Source organism: Pecten maximus, chromosome 6 (assembly GCF_902652985.1).
Source record: "Pecten maximus chromosome 6, xPecMax1.1, whole genome shotgun sequence".
In the NCBI taxonomy this organism is placed as follows: domain Eukaryota; kingdom Metazoa; phylum Mollusca; class Bivalvia; order Pectinida; family Pectinidae; genus Pecten; species Pecten maximus.
In genome coordinates, this window is record NC_047020.1 from 44,113,108 (window position 1) to 44,133,891 (window position 20,784).

At 37.4% G+C, this 20,784-nt stretch overlaps 2 protein-coding genes across 6 annotated transcripts in view; one reads left to right on the forward strand and one right to left on the reverse strand.

Moving 5' to 3' along the window:
• Positions 1 to 15,131, reverse strand: part of LOC117329865 (C-Jun-amino-terminal kinase-interacting protein 4-like) — a 98,825-nt gene extending 83,694 nt beyond the window's left edge. For all 5 annotated transcript variants that reach the window (XM_033888059.1, XM_033888060.1, XM_033888058.1 and 2 more), the window contains exons 1-2: positions 14,702 to 15,131; positions 144 to 264 (exon numbers count right to left, since the gene is read on the reverse strand). In XM_033888059.1, coding sequence (XP_033743950.1) covers positions 144 to 264; positions 14,702 to 14,998 — 418 coding nt within the window. In that variant the 5' untranslated portion in view covers positions 14,999 to 15,131. The remainder of the gene's footprint in view (positions 1 to 143; positions 265 to 14,701) is intronic.
• A 51-nt stretch (positions 15,132 to 15,182) lies between these two features.
• LOC117329866 lies at positions 15,183 to 20,578 on the forward strand. The gene is made up of 5 exons (XM_033888062.1): positions 15,183 to 15,380; positions 17,324 to 17,424; positions 18,564 to 18,633; positions 20,000 to 20,130; positions 20,476 to 20,578. The coding sequence occupies exons 1-5, from the start codon at positions 15,212 to 15,214 to the stop codon at positions 20,566 to 20,568; spliced, it is 564 nt and encodes a 187-aa protein (XP_033743953.1). The 5' UTR covers positions 15,183 to 15,211; the 3' UTR covers positions 20,569 to 20,578.
• Positions 20,579 to 20,784: the final 206 nt, after the last annotated feature.

Sequence of the window (20,784 nt, forward strand, 5' to 3'; positions counted from 1 at the left end):
GGGGTCACTTGCATAAATTTAGTTTTATATATAATTACTTCAATGTGATAATTGAATGTAATCAAAGCTATTTCCTGAAAATGAAAAATTTCTTATTTCTGTTGTCACGGTTGATTAGCACAAGTAACTAGGGATATATATACCATGGTCTGTTGCATTCTTGGACTTGAGTTCCAGCATGCGGATTATGGACTCCATGCTTTCCACTTTTTCCTCATGCTCCTTCTTTTGGCCCTCGACACCATCCTCCATCTCAAGGTATTTCTGTCAGAAAATTCAGACAAATTTTTCAATTTAATATCTTAGATAAATATTTTTTTTTAAATGGGTTCTAAAATCTAATCAATAATATTAGACATTCGCTTTTATACTTAACTGATTATGAAAATTTTGAAAGAATCTTGAATGAAGGAATATGTAATATATAAATTTGTGAAATGCTAATATTTACCGAGATATAGTGGTATATTATATATATATATATAAAACCCAGAATTATTACGATAATATATATTTTTTTTAACTGATTAGGAAAATTTCAGAAGCATCCTGGAAGAAGAAGTATGTCCTGAAATGAAAACGAATATTGCTGGGTAGCTATATATAGCTACTGTACATGCTCATTTAAATGTTTATAATTACAAGACCTGCAGCCACGAGTCTCCAATTTGCATTTCTAATGAGGTACATAATTATCTGGGGCTATTAGAACAAACAGTGACGTACGAGTTAATTATAGCCAGTCTATAGCACATCAACACCCTAGTATTCAACACTGGGGAAGCTTTTTGCTTGATGTTCTACTGATATGATAAATTCATCACATCAAATTAGTCCCATGCATATACACATACATAATGGCTGTGACTATCCATCAATTTTGAGGAAGTTTACAACAGGAACAGAATTTGAAGTGACAAACAATATATTATAAACATGTATATTGATTTATTGGTTGTATAATCTGAAATAGGTACATGATTACGTACAATGATCATGAATATTTTGTAACTATTCATGGATTATTTGCTCATGATCAATCTCAACATGATCAAAATCAAAAACCATGAGTATGATATAGTCGTTATCATACTCATGGTTTTTGGTTTTGATCACTTTTGTTCAATATACAAGATATGTTTCTGAAGGAGTCATTAATTATTTACAAATCATTTCAGATCATAAAAAAAATAAATCTTTGATCTCCTAAAAGTTTGCTTATTTAATTTCATAAAATGCAAAATACCAACTTGGTCATGATCAATATCGAGAAAGTTAAAACCATTAATTATATAAATGTACACTGTGGATGACCATGTATGTACAGAACTAATGAAATTACTAGTACACGTTTTTCTTATAGTTATATTTTGTGTTCGAAAAGTTTTTTTACATTAAACGACCTAAGGGTTCATTAAAGTGTTAGATGTTGTAAAACACAAGATACTCATATATATATGAACCATGGGCCATAGATGGGGTGCAGTGATGAAAAAGATCACCAAAGCAAGTTACATATTATTTATCTATAGATAGCTTATCCTCATGGGTTGTTGGAATATGATGCATGTCTGAAATAAAACTCAAACATATCTTACAAAAGTTTGCAACCTGACGAGTCAAAACAGCATTCTTATTTGTAACAGTTGATATGTCTAGGCATAATATTTGCATATATATATATGTACTGTATATTATCAGGGCTTTTTCTGGGGGCTTTTTGGGGCCGTTAATGGGCCCCATTCCCAATCAAAATTATTTCATATTTAAGCCAAATTCCCTAGATCTTCAGTTTACTCCCAATTTACCAATTTTCCTCCCAAAATGAGAAAAAAAGGCCCTTTCCAAAATCATTGAGAAAAAATCTGATAATATTGTATTCATGTGTTGTCAGAAAAACATGTTAACAGATCAATGCAGACCAGAAAATGGAACAAATATTTTGGGAATGTATTAAATAATCAAATGGTTTTGGAGATATCTGTTTTGTGTACCTCAAACTGCATGCATTAATTCCCAGGATTTTTATTCGCTGGTTTCGGATGAAACCTTTTTATCTCATTTCAGGAATAAACTGCATCTCAAAATGGCGGATACGACAGAGGACGACGATGTATCGTCTCCGGACAATCTATCTTCTCATGGGAATACGAGCCCGAAACAGTACTTTGAGATGCAACCTGTGCCCCTCCAAGACTGTGGTGAGTCAGTAAACAATACATGTGATACAGATACCGGTGATTTCGAAGAATATACCGATTGTTTTGAAACGGACAGTAACACCGATCTTGATAATACATGTACGTTACTTGATCCCTCAATGAACTTGTCAATGTCCCAAGGCCCTAGCAGTTCTCTGCAACTATCGTGTATTCCTGACCAAGCTTTTATTCAAAGTTTAGATGAAGAACTGTATAATCAACCCAAAGAACTTTATATTTCTAAATTGTTGAAGCTTACATACAGCTCACTTGACTCCATTACCTGGTACAGAACAACGTTACTGAACAGAGCGAGATCTATCGAGGGGTGCCCCGAAGGTGATCTTGTCACAAGGAAAAGTACCCTTAAAGGGGGCTCAAGTGCTTGTAAATACGCCAATGACTGTTACATCTTGTATCAATTCATTCAGGGTGACAGAAGTGATATTTGCACAATATTTACTCGACAACGTCCAAAACTCGAATCTTCCACACCTGACCTTACGCCTTGTGGTCCGAATATGGTGAACCTAGCGAGTACTATACATAGTCTAGTCGAGCGAGTGTCAGCTCTTGAAAGTAACATGAAATCTTGTCTGAAACGCGAAAAGGATTCGGCATCCAAGATCCATCTTCTTGAATTAGAAAATAAGAATCTTAGAACTCAATTGGACGGTCATATTGACGAGTCGCGCTCCAAGTTAACAAGACTAAGTTCAAGTTATAAGGCTATATCGGAAACATATATTTCCAAAGAATGTATTGGCCATGAAACGTGTTTGGAAAGTTTGGACAAATTATCATCTAAGTTAACCTCTCTCTCCTCTGCCGTAAGCGAGGTTAAGAAAAGTCAAAGAACTCTTTCGAAACAAATGAGTAATACCCCTTTTGGTACCCCTGACATTCCTGTCAGACAGGTAAACAGTATTACTAGTGGGTCAAACATGCCTAACAATAGACATTCCGACACGCGTGCTCGCTCCACTGCCCCGCAAGGTCACCAATGTCAACCCGTGTGCTCTCCTACGGTGGCCCTTGAGCGTATCGAGCAGTCTGCAAATACTGCGATCTCCCCAGAAACCGCTCCTGGCAACACTTCGTTCGTTGATACTGCAAATTTGCCGTCAGATTCAGTGCTAATTACCTCTAGTTTCGCCAATCCAGACACCAAGACCTCTCAATCTTTTGCAACTGTAGAATCAAATAATGAACGTGACTCACAAAATTCTCTTAATTATGCAGATGCCGTTTGTAAAATTCCAGTTCGAATTGGCCGGCGCGACCCGCCCTCCAACATCCCTCAAAAGAGGAACTTAGATGAAAACGACATTTTTGTTGGAGCTCACAGAGCTAAGGCGGCTCAGTTCTATATCGGTAACATCGGCGAATCCACCACCGAATCGGGCATTGTGAATTATCTGGCTTCAGCTGGAGTTACAGTTTCTAAAATAAACATGTTCAACTCCAGGAATGGTTTACTATCTGCAAAAATTATTGTTCCGAGACCTCAGGCACATATTCTTGAACAACAAAACTTCTGGCCAAAAAAGGTTAGGTGCAGAAAATGGCTGCGCAATAAAGTTTGGCGTGAAAAGTTAGCACCTCGCCAACCGGTGTCTTCCTTCAGTGATATAAATGTTGCATCGCATGATTAACATTTTGCCTGTGTTTCCTTTTTGGTTCACCATGTCGCTATCAGTGTTTTCCTGGAACGTCAGAGGAATAATCTCGTCTTCGCTATGTATAAATAAACTTCTATCAAACAACGCGTATGACGTAGGCCTCCTGTGCGAACTACGATTACCGACTAGATGTGCAGACTTTCCGTGTAGCATTCACGAAAGCTATAACACTTACCCTTCACCTACTGACACTAATTATAATTCCATATGTTGTGGTAGTGGTGGACTTGTATTTCTAGTTCATAAGAACCTCTGTTACTCTGTAGAGGGAATAGATATTAGTCAATCAAATCGTATAATCGGAATTAGTATACACCGTGTTGATTCCACACCGCTTTTTCTGTTTGGTGTATACATGCCAAGCGATTCTAGTTTAACAGAATTTACAGAACTCATTGACTCACTCGCAGACATCATTAAGTTCTACGCTGAAAATGGTGACGTAGTAGTAGTTGGTGATTTCAACGCTCAATATGATACATTTCCGGCGTCATACTCAGCTCGACGGAAGAAGCATCTACTCCATGAACTTATCTCTTCCAATAATCTTATCGCCATTAATAAATCAAATGTGTGCGATGGTCTCTCTCACACCTTCACCCCAACTGAAACTACCATTGACTACATTCTGACGAAAGACACTATGACCGATTGTGTTGAATCAGCAAGAGTTTTTTCCACTCCTGACACAGATATAGCATCTGACCATGCAGTATTGGAATGTACCTTAAGATCGCCACCCATAGTACACTCCTCATGTCTCAAACCATCAGTCCATCTGAAATGGAAATCGTGTAATGTTGACCATCTGATACAATACCAGTTGGCGGTTGACAGTGTTTTGGTACAATACACCGAATTTGATATTAAGGGCCCAGCAGACATCGATCTATTCAATGAGATCGTTACGGATACTCTAATTACCTGTGCACAGTCTTGTATCCCAGTATCGCGATATAACCCTCGTTTGAAACCTTATTGGAATAATGATGTGAAGGCAGCTCATAAGACTGCTCGTGACAGGCGAAATGGGTGGATCGTTGACGGGAAACCGCGTGGGTTTCAACATTCATCTTACCGACTGTACAAAAACGCAAAACGCGCTTTCAAGAATGTCCAGTGCTCTGCGTATGACGAATATTTACGTTCCCTGCAGCAAAATTTGAATGATGCTGCGGATTGTGACAGTAAAATATTCTGGCGGGCTCTGAAGCAATTTAAAGGCCCCACTCGTTGTAATTATTCACCGTTAAAAGTGGGTAATGAAACTTTAAGGTCTCCAGTTGAGATAACGGAGGCTTTCGGTAAATATTTTCAAACAATTTACATGGCTAATTCAAAACGAGCGGTTCCGATTGAGGTTGAAATATCAGACGGTCCTACTGATGTTCTTGATACAGAAGAACTGAACAGAAAACCAGTGTTTTCTGAAATCGAACGGGACAATTAGAAGTCTAAAGCTAGGAAAAGCCCCGGGTGTAGACAGTATACAGAATGAACATTTAAGGTATGGAGGCCGAACTCTAATACTGTGTATACTGAAGCTTTTCACCAAGTGCATGGAGTTAGAACACGTCCCAACTATCTGGAAAAAGGGCCATTATTCTTCCAATATTTAAAGGTGGTACTAAGTCCCGTGGTGATCCGGCAAGTTATAGGCCCATTTCCCTTCTTTGTTGCATCTATAAGCTATTTGAAAAAGTCATCAGTGTTCGCATACAGGATTCATTAGTCACTTCAGATACCGTATTTCCGAACGTACAACAAAACGGCTTCAGAAAATCCCTAGGATGTTCATCTGCCACATATGCCCTGCAAGAAACTATCCATCATAATCTTGAACTGAATAGTAAAGTTTTTATAGCATTTTTGGATATCAAAAAGGCTTTTGACACTGTTTGGCACGCTGGACTTCTCCACAAAATTCACGTTCTCGGAATCACTGGTAATCTCTTTAACACCATACGAGACTCCTACACGGACATGATGAGTGCTGTGACGTGGCATGGCATGACGTCACAGTGGTTTTATGTTGGATCTGGTGTTAGGCAAGGCGGTGTATTATCTACGTTTTTATACCAGTCATTCATAGACAATCTTCTTGATCTTCTAGAAAATAGTCAAAACGGTGCGAATGTTGCGATTCTCAATACTGGTAATCCGACTCTTGCCGACGACATTACGTTGATAAGTACGTCACCTCTAGCTCTTCAAAGACTCCTGGATATATGTCAGACTTATAGTGAAAAGTGGAAATTCGAATTTAATAACTCGAAATGTAAAATTGTTGTAGTTGGTAACTTTATTCCGATCCGCCCGAACTTTGCCTGGAGGCTTGGTTCTGACAGCATAGAGACAGCTGTATCCCAGGTTCACCTTGGGACAATAATCTCATCTACGATGTCCAACATGGAAAGAGTACAAACTGCGTGTGACAAAGGAAGAAGAACACTCCACTCGATAATTGGCATTTGCCCATCTACCGCCATTAATCCTCTTATCAAGGCCAGCTTATATAAGAAAGTCGTTTTGCCGTCTATTCTTTACGGATGTGAACATTGGTTAAACCTTACCGTAAGTGATATTACCAAGCTAACACGCTTCCAGCACTACGCTGCCAAACTTATTCTCTGTGTTCATCGGCGGGCCAGATCGGATATGGTAGAACCAATGCTTGGTTTATTTAGAATATCTGCGGAAATTGACAGGAGAAAGCTGTGCTTCTTACAGAAAGTTATCTCCCTTGACTGCTCTTTTCTGGTTAAAAGGATTTTCTTAGCGCGACTATATTCGTTTCTGAGTGCGCATGCCTTCAAACCTGGATGCCCTCGCGCCAACGGGTACTTCCCAGATATAACCAATGTGCTCCAGAGATATAAACTATTTCCGTACCGTGTTACATATACTCAAACCTACGTCTTTCCTCCGAAACGGCAATGGAAACGTCTAGTAAAGGCGGCTATATCTAGTACCGAAAACAAAGCCTTACAGGATCGCATGGCATCTGATCGCGATTTTGAGTTGTTTCGTGCGTGCCACTGCTCATATGGACCTTACGTTATGTGGCAAGTCGCGGAATCTCTACCAGACACCCAGATAATTCAATCGTTATGTGCAACATTGACCTCAAGCCATGTTAGTGCAGTGTGTGTCTTGTGCAACCAGCCCTTCAGCGATGTCATCGTGCATAGCAGCTCCATCTGCCCCCACTTCAGGGAATCACGTGAACGTTTCCTACAAGATATTCTGAACGATTTTGGCCCACGTGTTTTCAACATCGTGACATGCGAGAACAACGCATCATTTGTTCAAGTCCTACTAGGCGCTAGTAAGAACATTCCATTTGATGATGATATTTGCAGGAATCGCTTCCTTATGAAGGCGGCTCGATTCGTTGTTAGCGTCACGCGCTTATTCTCGCCCTGATTCTGATGCAAGTACGCGATAGTGAGTAAGCTACATAGTAGCTACTCATGGAAAGCGCGCTAAATGAACTCTTCACTTATTTTGATATTACTTTTTTTTTCTGTCGATTTTGATGTACAGTGCATTCCACTTAATCGGGTAACGCTTAATCGGGTATTTCGTTTAATTGGGTAAAATTTCAAAAACCAAAACCATTTTCTCTTAAATCATGTTAAAAAAATTCGTTTAATTGGGTTGGAAAAGTCGTATTTTTCGGTTATTCGAATAGAACAATCGGGACAAAAAATAGAAATGCTCCGATTTTCACGAAAGTCATCGCGTATTTCTTTAAGTTTTAGACATTTATCAACAAATAGTGTAATTTTGATGGTTCAAATGTCAAAAAACAGTTAAATATTACCTTAAACGGTAATGTTATGTCGGGGTTTTGTCATGTTCAGAACTGTGTTGTTGTTGATTCTGCCTCGTGTGGTTTTTCCCCAACAGGAAGTCGACTAAGAATTGTGGGTAAAATTAAATGTTATTTTTAGAGTCAGCAGCAGGCAAAACGTAATGGGGTTTTAAAAGCATAATTAAGCGACTAGACAATTAAACTTTTACGTCTGGGATGTAAAATCTTCGAAGCAAAAACCAAAACAATAGGTTTTTACCTGGGTCTGATATTGCTACAGATCGATTGATATCACCGCTTACTGTATGTGGCGAATCCAAAGTGAGGGGTTCGCCACGGGGAAATGTGACGACACCTATACACAGGTGAGTTAAAAATCAGTAGCGAGCAGTAAAAGGACAGACGCCCGACGTTAGCTCATAATTCCTATTCAGGTTAGGATTAGAACTGGTTAATAAAAACATTACATTGGATTTCGTGTTGTTTTATCAGTGACTGCCAGTGTCAAGTTCGTATAAATTTATACCACAGGAAACGACCTAAATAAACTCGGTTTCTCCGATCTCTGTGCTTTGGTAATTGGAAATAATATGGAATATTTTAAACTTCAAAGCGAACATAAGAATGTCTCTATGATAAACATAAATGATTTTAGATGTAATTGTCGGCGAGTCCTTAGATCGTATGTCAAATTAGGAACACACGGATGAAACAGGGATGTATGACCCCCCGATTTGAGGTGCTACGATTGTACTGTGCCGCGAATAAGAAAATCATTAAGGTTTTGTTATTTTAATACACACATTTTTATACAATTAGTAATAGTAATCTGACAATTTGACATCAGTAAAAGCACAAACAAAAACACCGTTTATTAACAATAATAACGCAAATATTTTCATCCAAAATCGACCCAAGTCTGACTACCATTACGGACCAAATCCAAGATGGCGACGTGCATTTCGGCTTATCGGGTAAGTCGGTTAATCGGGTAAAAAGTCCCCGCAAATAGGCAACCCGATTAAGCGGAATGCACTGTATTCCACTTATCTCCTTTGGGAGGAAATAAAGTTTGATGATGATGATGATGACATACATAATGGCTGTGACTATCCATCAATTTTGAGGAAGTTTACAACAGGAACAGAATTTGAAGTGACAAACAATATATTATAAACATGTATATTGATTTATTTGTTGTATAATCTGAAATAGGTACATGATTACGTACAATGATCATGAATATTTTGTAACTATTCATGGATTATTTGCTCATGATCAATCTCAACATGATCAAAATCAAAAACCATGAGTATGATATAGTCGTTATCATACTCATGGTTTTTGGTTTTGATCACTTTTGTTCAATATACAAGATATGTTTCTGAAGGAGTCATTAATTATTTACAAATCATTTCAGATCATAAACAAGAGATCCCAGAGGGATCTTGGCGCCCACCATTGAATGATCTTTATAGGTTCCATGTCAGATTGATCTTTTCTCTACAGTTCCCTTCCTCTAAGTCTTACTAATCTGTGTAAATTCAGAAACAGCCCTCTAGTACTTTTCAAACAAAGGGAACCTATATATAAAATTTAAGATTTAGCGATAATGGCTGTCTGTTGTTTTCGGATTGGTCCCAAAATGCAACACCAGGGACCAAGGGGAACCTACATATGAAATTTGAGAAAGATCCCTTCAGTACCTTCTGTAAAATAGCGATAACAAACTTTAATTGTCAAAATACAAGATGGCTGCCTGTCGGGCAGGTTGTTTTCTGACTGGTCTCAAAATCCAATATGCATAACTAGGCACAGAGGGCAACCTACAAATAAAATTTCAGAAAGATCCCTTCAGCAATTTCTGATAAATTGCGATAACAAACTTCAATTGTCAAAATCAAAGATGGCTGCCTGTCGGCCATCTTGTTTTCCGATTGGTCTCAAAATGCAATATGCATAACAAGGCACCGAGGGAAACCTACATATGAAATTTGAGAAAGATCCCTTCAGTGCTTTCTGAGAAATAGCGATAACAAGTTTCAATTGTCAAAATCTAAGATGGCTGCCTGTCGGCCATGTTGTTTTCCGATTGGTCTCAAAATGAAATATGCATAACTACGGACCAAGGGAAACCTACATATGAAATTTGAGAAAGATCCCTTCAGTACTTTCTGAGAAATAGCGATAACAAACTTCAATTGTCAAAATCCAAGATGGCTGCATGTCGGCCATGTTGTTTTCCGATTGGTCTCAAAATGCAATATGCATAACTAGGCACCAAGGGGAACCTACATATGAAATTTGAGAAAGATCCCTTCATTACTTTCTGAGAAATAGCGATAACAAACTTCAATTGTCAAAATCCAAGATGGCTGCCTGTCGGCCATGTTGTTTTCCGATTTGTCTCAAAATGCAATATGCATAACAAGGCACCAAGAGGAACCTACATATGAAATTTGAGAAAGATCCCTTCAGTACTTTCTGAGAAATAGAGATAACAAACTTCAAGGGTCAAAATCCAAGATGGCTGCCTGTCGGCCATGTTGTTTTCCGATTGGTCTCAAAATGCAATATGCATAACTAGGCACCAAGTGAAACCTACATATGAAATTTGAGAAAGATCCCTTCAGTGCTTTCTGAGAAATAGCGATAACAAACTTCAATTGTCAAAATCCAAGATGGCAGCCTGTCGGCCATGTTGTTTTCTGATTGGTCTCAAAATGCAATATGCGTAACTATGTACCAAGTGGAACCTACATATGAAATTTGAGAAAGATCCCTTCATTACTTTCTGAGAAATAGCGATAACAAACTTCAATTGTCAAAATCCAAGATGGCTGCCTGTCGGCCATGTTGTTTTCCGATTTGTCTCAAAATGCAATATGCATAACAAGGCACAAAGAGGAACCTACATATGAAATTTGAGAAAGATCCCTTCAGTACTTTCTGAGAAATAGCGATAACAAACTTCAATTGTCAAAATCCAAGATGGCTGCCTGTCGGCCATGTTGTTTTCCGATTGGTCTCAAAATGCAATATGCATAACTAGGCACCAAGGGGAACCTACATATGAAATTTGAGAAAGATCCCTTCAGTACTTTCTGAGGATTAGCGATAACAAGAATTGTTTACGGACGGACGGAGGGACGGACGGACGGAGGGACGGACGGACGGAGGGACGGACGGACGGACGGACGACGGACCACGGACGCAGGGCGATTTGAATAGCCCACCATCTGATGATGGTGGGCTAAAAAAATAAATCTTTGATCTCCTAAAAGTTTGCTTATTTAATTTCATAAAATGCAAAATACCAACTTGGTCATGATCAATATCGAGAAAGTTAAAACCATTAATTATATAAATGTACACTGTGGATGACCATGTATATATACAGAACTAATGAAATTACTAGTACACGTTTTTCTTATAGTTATATTTTGTGTTCGAAAAGTTTTTTTACATTAAACGACCTAAGGGTTCATTAAAGTGTTAGATGTTGTAAAACACAAGATACTCATATATATATGAACCATGGGCCATAGATGGGGTGCAGTGATGAAAAAGATCACCAAAGCAAGTTACATATTATTTATCTATAGATAGCTTATCCTCATGGGTTGTTGGAATATGATGCATGTCTGAAATAAAACTCAAACATATCTTACAAAAGTTTGCAACCTGACGAGTCAAAACAGCATTCTTATATGTAACAGTTGATATGTCTAGGCATAATATTTGCATATATATATATGTACTGTATATTATCAGGGCTTTTTCTGGGGGCTTTTTGGGGCCGTTAATGGGCCCCATTCCCAATCAAAATTATTTCATATTTAAGCCAAATTCCCTAGATCTTCAGTTTACTCCCAATTTACCAATTTTCCTCCCAAAATGAGAAAAAAAGGCCCTTTCCAAAATCATTGAGAAAAAATCTGATAATATTGTATTCATGTGTTGTCAGAAAAACATGTTAACAGATCAATGCAGACCAGAAAATGGAACAAATATTTTGGGAATGTATTAAATAATCAAATGGTTTTGGAGATATCTGTTTTGTGTACCTCAAACTGCATGCATTAATTCCCAGGATTTTTATTCGCTGGTTTCGGATGAAACCTTTTTATCTCATTTCAGGAATAAACTGCAAATTTCAAGAATTCGGCTTAAATATAAACTAATTTCAATTGGGAATCAGTCTATTATCAGCCCACAGAAAAAGCTCTGTATAATTTTCTAAACATCAAAACATTGAGCATCATGCACTGTTAATGTAGAAGTGGTTATGTAATGCTGTTGTGAGTTGAAGAACCTGCACCATACAGCTAAATGAAGCTAAGTCTTTTTCTCTATATGCTAAAATATATTACATCCACTCTCAAGATTTCACATGAGCAGCTACATCAGATGAGTCATGGCTAGTAGTTATTTGTTCCTAACCAGAATGCCATATACTTTCGATTCCTTCACTGATATTACAAGATTAGCAACAATGTTGAATCCTAATCATAGAATTTGAATTTCCATTCCCTAAATGAATATTACCCATATTATAAGAATTAATATATAAAAAAAAAGAATTGATTCAACTTACTAAATATTCCATACTAAATGAATTAGCGTGGTTTTATTATGCATGGAGTGCAAATGTCAGTCTGGAATTTACCGCTTTATTCTTGCAACTAATTCAGAATTCTGAAAAATCAGCCCATAGTACACCATTTAGCCTGTCTATAAAGACCAGGGTTCGATACTAACGCTAGTCCATTAGTCCGAGACTAGTAGAAAGTGAAAAGGACTAGTAAATGTTGTCAAACTGTTAGTCCTGCATGTGGACTAGTTGAAATTTCTATTTCGTTTTTGTATTCTAAGCTCGTAACATAAACATTACTATCTGTACGACTTTTCCATCACACCCGACATAATGAACGCGCTCATTGGATTTATCATATATCAGTCGACCAATCAGCGAGGGTTTCTCAAATGAGTATCGTAGTCACACGAGCGTTTGTTTTATACGATGCTATAGTTTACGATACATGTATATAATTGACCGAGACACATTTGATGACTTCGTTACTCGCCGGTGAAGTGCCGTAAGTTCACTACAAAATGTGGACAATGAGATCGGCTCTTTTTCTATCGGATATGATTTTGCTGACTGCGACCTCTTATTTCCGAAGCACTAATTCTTTGATGCAGTTTCCAACTGAAATCCAGGCGCAACGAAATATGCTTGGAAAAAACACTTAAGTGGTTGACAGGTCATTACAACGATGTCTACGTATCATGTATGCAATATATATCCCATATGTATGTCACAGACACAAATATATAGTATAATCCGTTATAGAACACACAAAATACATGTCAATGTCGTTGTAGCACTTTTCTAGTCGTTTTTAAAAATGACTACCTAAAGGTTGATACAAAATAGCTTTAGTTATTTCAAACGGAACGAAAAGATACAGACTTTGTTGTATTTGAAATTATTCTCATTTAATCATGGGATTATGGAAAGAAACAATATTGGACCCTGTTGATCATTTAAATGTAAGTTGACACGCTATATTTTTTCAATATACAAACTTTGAAAATTTCATCGTCAGCATCGGGAAAACCAGCTATGGGCAGTTAGAGGTTACACGGCGCCTGTCAAAAGTATCTCGCCGTGTAAAACCTCTAACATTGTTGGAGTACAAGACGGTGTGCCAATTGTGTAAAACAAGTACGGAAAACACTGGTAGTTTTATCAGTGAGTGTAAAAACATGAGACTCGAAACTGTGAAGGCCCATGATGCATCAGATGGGCATTTGAAAATTTAAAAAAATTGTTGAATCGGAATGTAACTCAGATGTCTTCTTCATATTTATATCAAGGAAATCAAACTTACTGTATCCATATGAAGGGGAAATTGGTAAAAATCATCACTCAGGATACTGTAAAACTCATTTCAGAGCATTTAGATTTTCTAAATTTTCCAGGGGCGGCCCCCCGTACCCCCCCAGCAGAAGGGGGGCCCGCCCCCCTTCCGCACCTGGCCCTGGCTCATCGCTGCGCGATTTGCTTTTCTTCACTTTGCGACTCAGCTGAGGCCTAATTCAATTCAAACTTAATTTATATAGTAGGTACATATCATAACAAATCAACATTAGCTCTAATGAGCTAATAAAATCGACTTTGTTACATTGCTGCCAATTTAGGGACTTGGGAATTCGAATCATACTCAGGGTTGCTTGCGAAAGCATCGCTTTAACCCCTGGAAACTTGTGGACACGTTCTTTCCTGGAAGGGAATCCGGAGTATATACAGTATATATATATGTAAACCTGGTAAATACTAGCCACAATATATACTGCTCAGCTAGAGAGGTCTTCTCTTTAGCTCTATCGGTTGAGCATAAGACTAATTTGCCATAATATAAGTCTCATGTTCGATCCCTAGTGATGCAGTTATTCAAATTTAATAAACCATGCACGGTTACATTTGCAGAGATTTTTATACACTGAATCCTGTTACAATTGAACTGGTGTCCTGATGAGGTTTCTGTTCTAAACAGGTGGCTTTAAGGCAGGTTGAAAATGCATTTTATTTCAATAGATATTTTATAATGACTTCATGTCACATGAAAATGTGTAAAATGTTATCTGAACACAGGATGAAAGTTTTCACAATATTTGCAAGAAATCTATGAACAAAAGTAAGGTGTGATAATTTCAATGGTGTCTTTTCGATTGTGGACATGTTTTGTTGTGCAATTAAAAGTATCTAATGCAAATCTCAAAAAAAATTACCTTCAGCTAAAAGAAACATATATATGCTTGTAGGCCTAATGTAATGTAAAAATATTAATTTATTCAGAAGAGCATGACCAATATTTCTATGAAATTGCATACTTTCAAATATTTTTGAAATATTTCACAGTTATAAGACATTCTAAATTGAATTTAAAATATTCCAAGATCATTGCAAATATGGGTGCAGCAGAATTTATTACCTGCTCAGCAGCTTTCCTGAGCTGTTTTTCTCGCTCATATTGAGTAAGCAGCTGTTCATTGTCATCTCTTAGCAGTTCTAACTCAACTTCACTCTCCTGTTTGTCGTTAAGTGCTTGGTCTAATCCTTCAAGAAGAGCAACAGTCAATGGCATAAGTTCCTTCACAACATCCTCGTCATATTTCTTGATCATACGTTCGAATTCTTTGTAAACGTTGGTTGCGAGAGACGATACCTTCTCTGACATAACATGTCCCTCCTCAATAGTTCCATACACCGTCTCTGATATTGCAGCCATGGCTGTGTGAGGGGTGTGCTTCCTAGAGAGAAAAATCACACCCCTAGATTAGAGGAGAGGGACAGGATCAAAATACAGGAAATGATTGAATGTTTGACGTATGCGTCTTTCCTCTCTCCTCCATCTTGCAAAGTGACGGATTATCATGTGATGCAATGCGCATGTGTAAACTATTGTTTCCGGTTAGGTGGTATTTACAAACAAATCGGGAAAATGGCTGCTCGCATTCACCGCATAGGGAAAATAGGCGGTTTGCTTCGTCCGTCTTCCCGTGTCTTATCCTGTTACATTCCTATAATTCGTAGATACTCAAAGGGATTGAATGGAAGCACAACCAGAATAGGATGTTCGTCAGGATTCTGGGGAGACACGGCAGTTTCTGGTAATTGATTTAGCCGGCTTCCGAGTGGCAAGGCCAACTTGACCGGTCACTGCAAGTGTAGACACACGTTCAAAGTCCAATCAAAAGAAAGTTATATGACAACGCCAGTTTGACGTGTCGTAACACTGTTAAACAACAAGCTTTGTCATGTGCAAACATGGCATGACAATGAAATGCTTTTAATTAAAAAAATGCTTCAAAAGTTGGATATAAGTCGGAACATATAGCATACAGTAGTTTCACTAAGTGTAGCGTAGAGCAAGGGTACGTAATTTCGCACAGTACGTAAATTCGCACACCTGACGATTTTTTGCGTTTTTCCTCCAAGTGGTCGAGGGCTGTGTTTTTTTGTTTACATGTTTACTAATGCCAACCTTTAGTGGAACATTTGCCGTTTTTAGTACATCTTTTCAGATTTAGTTCGTTTTGAAAACAAATTTTAACTGATACGAGTCTCGTCCGATAAAATGGATACCGGATGATTAAATATTTTATTTAAAATAATCCCAATTGTTGATTGGCATGTGAATTTGCAAATATTTAAGGAAAATATCATTTGATCAGATTATAAACAAAACTTATTACAAATCCACCAAGTATAACTAATAACAGCGCTGACCTGCAGACACCCCGTCATTTTCACCGCCTTGTTTACATTACCTCCGTAGGGAGCGGTCATTATTTAAAGCAAAAATGGCGGTAAATTGACATTAACATTATTTTGTTTTTAAAGATTTTTTTAATCATGGCATTGGGCTTAATCTTAGTTTAGGATGTTGTTTGTCTACGAAATGGCTGAACAATATTTTTACCAACAAAATTAAAGAAGTTAGATAGGTGTGCGAAATTACGTTCCCGATCGTCTTCAAACCCAGCAATAAACACAAGTTAACAACAGCTCCCTTGCGCAGTGATACGTGTGCGCATATCAGGTTGCACACTTGTATGTTACGAAGCATTTGTACATCTAACAATGTGAGGTATTCTTTCTAGATTTGAAATTGATTTGATGGAAATGTATTTAAAAACATACCGAAAGTGTGCGAAATTACGTACCCCCACTCTAACCTTTAAACCCTTCAGCTGATTGATTGATTGATGGGGGTGCACTTCTGTATACTATATATATAGCTGGTAACATAAATCAGATGTGACCACTAAATCCCCTATACAGGTAATGGGCACTGCCCTTGGGTACCTGTGGCTTTTAACTGTCCACCCTATATACCTGTTATCTGTCAGCTAGTCTTATTTGATGCTATTTAATAAAAAATACTTATAATTGAATTAATAGAATATCTGTTTCGTTTAAAGAAATGTGTACTACTTTATTGTATGTTACCTTGTCAGTCTGACTCTGAGCATAGGAATTCCCTTCTAAAAATGTAAATTAAAAATGTAATTTAAAAGAAACAAAGTATCTAGATTTGATAAACATGAAATTTTCCTTTATAAAAATGTCATAAATATTGTATTTTAATGAAACAAAATATTCATTTTACAGAAATTATATTAATGCAACCTATCAATAGGTTTTTTTCATAAATTTTAGTCTGCACTCGATCATGATCAACAGTAAAAAGTACCCTGTAAATGGTTTGAATCATTAATGTATATGACAGAATACCAGAGTTATGATAGCTTCAAGTATATGCATTTCATGCATTTATGCCGTTATATAAATACAATATACGACGAGTTCGAACTATCCAAAATAGTGTCAGCTATAAAAAAACAGAGTTCAAACTATTTAACTAGGTTTACTGTAATATAAATTATATAAATTACATAAATTAATGCAATTTTCATTACCTATTTGACTGCCATAATTTCAATTTCACAACATTTTTGTTCAGAGTAATATAAAGTGATCAAGTAAAAAAGAAAAAAAAAGTTTTTTTTTTAATTCATATCATCAGATTGACATGTTTCTCTATTTCCAGCCCCACAGCTTATCTATGGAGGGAAGATCGACTACTTGGTATCGGACTACCTGTCTGAAATTACAATGTCTTTGATGACGGCTGCAAAAAATAAAAATCCTGTAAGTTAATGCTAGTTATATGGTTTGATACTGACCTAATATCCTTCTGACAACCGTAGCATACTTATGGTGGCCGCGGTGGCTGGGTTGTTAAGGTGTCTCGACACTTTATGATTATCACTAGTCTTCCACCTGTGAGTTACGAGTTTGAAACCAACACGGGGCAGTTGCCTGGTACTGACTGTAGGTCTGTGGTTTTTCTCAGGATACTGAGGCTTTCCTCCACCTCCAAAACCTGGCACGTCCTTAAATGACACTGGCTGTTAATAGGATGTTAAACAAAATTAACCAAAAGCATACTAATGTGTAATACACAAATTGACCGGTTTCACACCTCCATCGGGAGCCCCATTGAGACTCAAGATTATTAAATGTGGTATTGCTGGAAAGAGGATATTGGCTATCACCAGGTATATCAAAATTAAGTCCATAATTCGATGAAAGCTGCCCCGAAATGTCAAAATTTTACCTCAGGTTACCTGTTTTGGGTATGTGCTCTCGGATTTTCTCTAGGTCGTTTTCAGGATAAATACATTCAGATTAAATACCAGAGGAGAGATAGAAGAAGGGGGAGAAAGAGAGAAAGGGGTGAGGTTGAACTGGCCTATTTCAACCAGCATATAGGAGGCAACACTTTTTGATATTTTTCAATGTTTTTAACATTTTCTAAAGTTTCTTTAATTCAACATGTGTCTCATGAATTTTAGTGATAAATTTTGTTTGAAAAAGAAATCAGCAATCAGCAATACATATCTAATTCTTCAATTTCTAAAAATGTTTTAGTTTACGATGTAATCCTTCCACAATTAAACTTGGATTGATAACGTTGTGAAATGTTTAAAATATAGTTTGCAGTCCTGTAATATATCAACATCAAGTCTGTATAAGTTAATATCAATCAGCTAAACCAGAGTTGTTCTTTTATGAAATGAGGATGTCCCTGACGATTATATATATATATATATGTCCCTGGTGATTTCATGTTGTTTCAAGGCCTGCAGTAACATCTGAAGGTCCATCAAGATATATGCTGTATGCTAGAAATATTACATTTAAAACGGAGAAATCGGCTTGTCCGTATAAATGAGCAGGCCCCTGTAATTATATATCTTGTATTTTCATCTTTTTATTTGTTATAGGAAATGGGCTATGCACCTGACTTTGTATTGGCGTCCACTGCACCATATGTTAAAGAAATCAAAAAGAGAGGTAAGTACTGTTTACTTGAACTGACAACCTTCCTTGGCCGAAAGTGAATCAAAATTTTAAATTATGTGGTCCCGAGCACCCAGGGGCATGAGCCGAGGGGTGGGGCCAAAAAGGGTCTTAGAATAGAAGAGGGTTACATGTTTAAGACTCGGGTGATGGCCAATGGGTCTAACTCTCTTGTTCTGTGAAAGTAAAATGTATATAAAATCATTCCATGTCAAAATTGCTTCAACTTAATAATCCAGATTTGAATACCAAATTCATGTACATGTATATGATAAAAATTTTTTTTTAATTTTTGCATCCATTTTATTTTTTCTCTTGAAGGGGAGACAATTACGGCTGTATAAATGTATAATTGTTAATAGGAATTGGTGTACACTGATGGAGTTACTCGCTGTGTTTCAATAAACAAAGTTCATAACTCCTCACAAAAGCTTTTATTTGAAAGGCGTTAAATTGGCCCTCAAAACACTGCAAAAGGTAATTCAGCTTTTGAAATTGATCAATGCAAAGAGTTGACTAAATAAAGTATGGGATGTACCAGCCATCAGGCCTTTGTAAGTAACATATCTGTATAAGTAATGCTGGAGGTACCAGGCCTGAGTGTGAGTTATATATCTGTATAAGTAATGCGGGAGGTACCAACCCTCAGGCCTGTGTAAGATTTTTATACATGTATGTCCTGTATTTGTAGGTATCCGTGTGATAAGTAATGCTGGAGGTACCAACCCTCAGGCCTATGTAAAATGTTTATACATGTATGAACTGTATCTGTAGGTATCCGTGTGATAAGTAATGCGGGAGGTACCAACCCTCAGGCGTGTGTAAGATTTTTATACATGTATGTAGTGTATTTGTAGGTATCCGTGTGATAAGTTATGCGGGAGGTACCAACCCTCAGGCCTATGTAAGATTTTTATACATGTATGTGCGGTACTGTATTTGTAGGTATCCGTGTGATAAGTAATGCGGGAGGTACCAACCCTCAGGCGTGTGTAAGATTTTTATACATGTATGTCCTGTATTTGTAGGTATCCGTGTGATAAGTAATGCGGGAGGTACCAACCCTCAGGCCTATGTAAGATTTTTATACATATATGTACTGTATTTGTAGGTATCCGTGTGATAAGTAATGCGGGAGGTACCAACCCTCAGGCCTATGTAAAATGTTTATACATGTATGTAGTGTATTTGTAGGTATCCGTGTGATAAGTAATGCGGGAGTTACCAACCCTCAGGCGTGTGTAAGATTTTTATACATGTATGTCCTGTATTTGTAGGTATCCGTGTGATAAGTAATGCGGGAGGTACCAACCCTCAGGCCTATGTAAAATGTTTATACATGTATGTAGTGTATTTGTAGGTATCCGTGTGATAAGTAATGCGGGAGGTACCAACCCTCAGGCGTGTGCGGCCGCCCTACGTGACATCTGTAAGAAAGCCTCCGTTGATCTAAACATTGCTGTTGTCACGGGCGATGACCTAATGCCAAAGGTAATCATGTTCGAAAAAATAAAAATAAATAAATCAGGAGATATTTCATAAATAATAAAGATAAACAAAGCCAAAGTTTAGCTGAACAGCTATTGACTGTGATTGAGGACAACAGTTGATTTGATGGACCATTCTCCAAACTGTTGTTATTACTCTTCAGCACTGAATTGTTCATGCTTGAACTACCATCAAAACTTGTGAAGTTTATGCAACCCCAACTGCAACAGAATTTTCTCCGAAAAAGTGTGTTAGGGATGTCAGTAACTTTGTGACATTCTTAAATCTTTCTTAAACTTGATCCTAGCTCCCTGAGGTATGTTTATTTTTAATGTCTGTATTTTACAGTGCTCCGAGATGGATGAACAAGGTTACAAAGAGATGTTTTCTGGACAGAAGTTCCCTAGCACAGTCAACAGCATGAATGCCTATCTGGGGTAAGATAAATCACATCATGCTAACAGACAAACGTGTGTGTGAATTTTGTATTATTTACGATTTAGAGAATCTTTCATGAGGGCTGTGTAATATGGAGTTCAATAATTTGGTATGCCATGAGCCCTTAAGCAAAAAATAATTTAATAAATTCCATATTACAAAGCCCAGGACATCCAGTAGATCCTTGATAGTATATTTAGACTCCCCAAATTCAGAGTT

What these genes read in the sequence shown, in the direction of transcription:
- LOC117329866 (XM_033888062.1), top strand. Translation starts at nt 15,212, where the DNA reads ATGGCTGCTCGCATTCACCGCATAGGGAAAATAGGCGGTTTGCTTCGT. An exon ending in TAAAGAAATCAAAAAGAGAG is followed by an intron (nt 18,634 to 19,999) that starts GTAAGTACTGTT and finishes GTGTATTTGTAG; the next exon opens with GTATCCGTGTGATAAGTAAT. An exon ending in GCGATGACCTAATGCCAAAG is followed by an intron (nt 20,131 to 20,475) that starts GTAATCATGTTC and finishes TGTATTTTACAG; the next exon opens with TGCTCCGAGATGGATGAACA.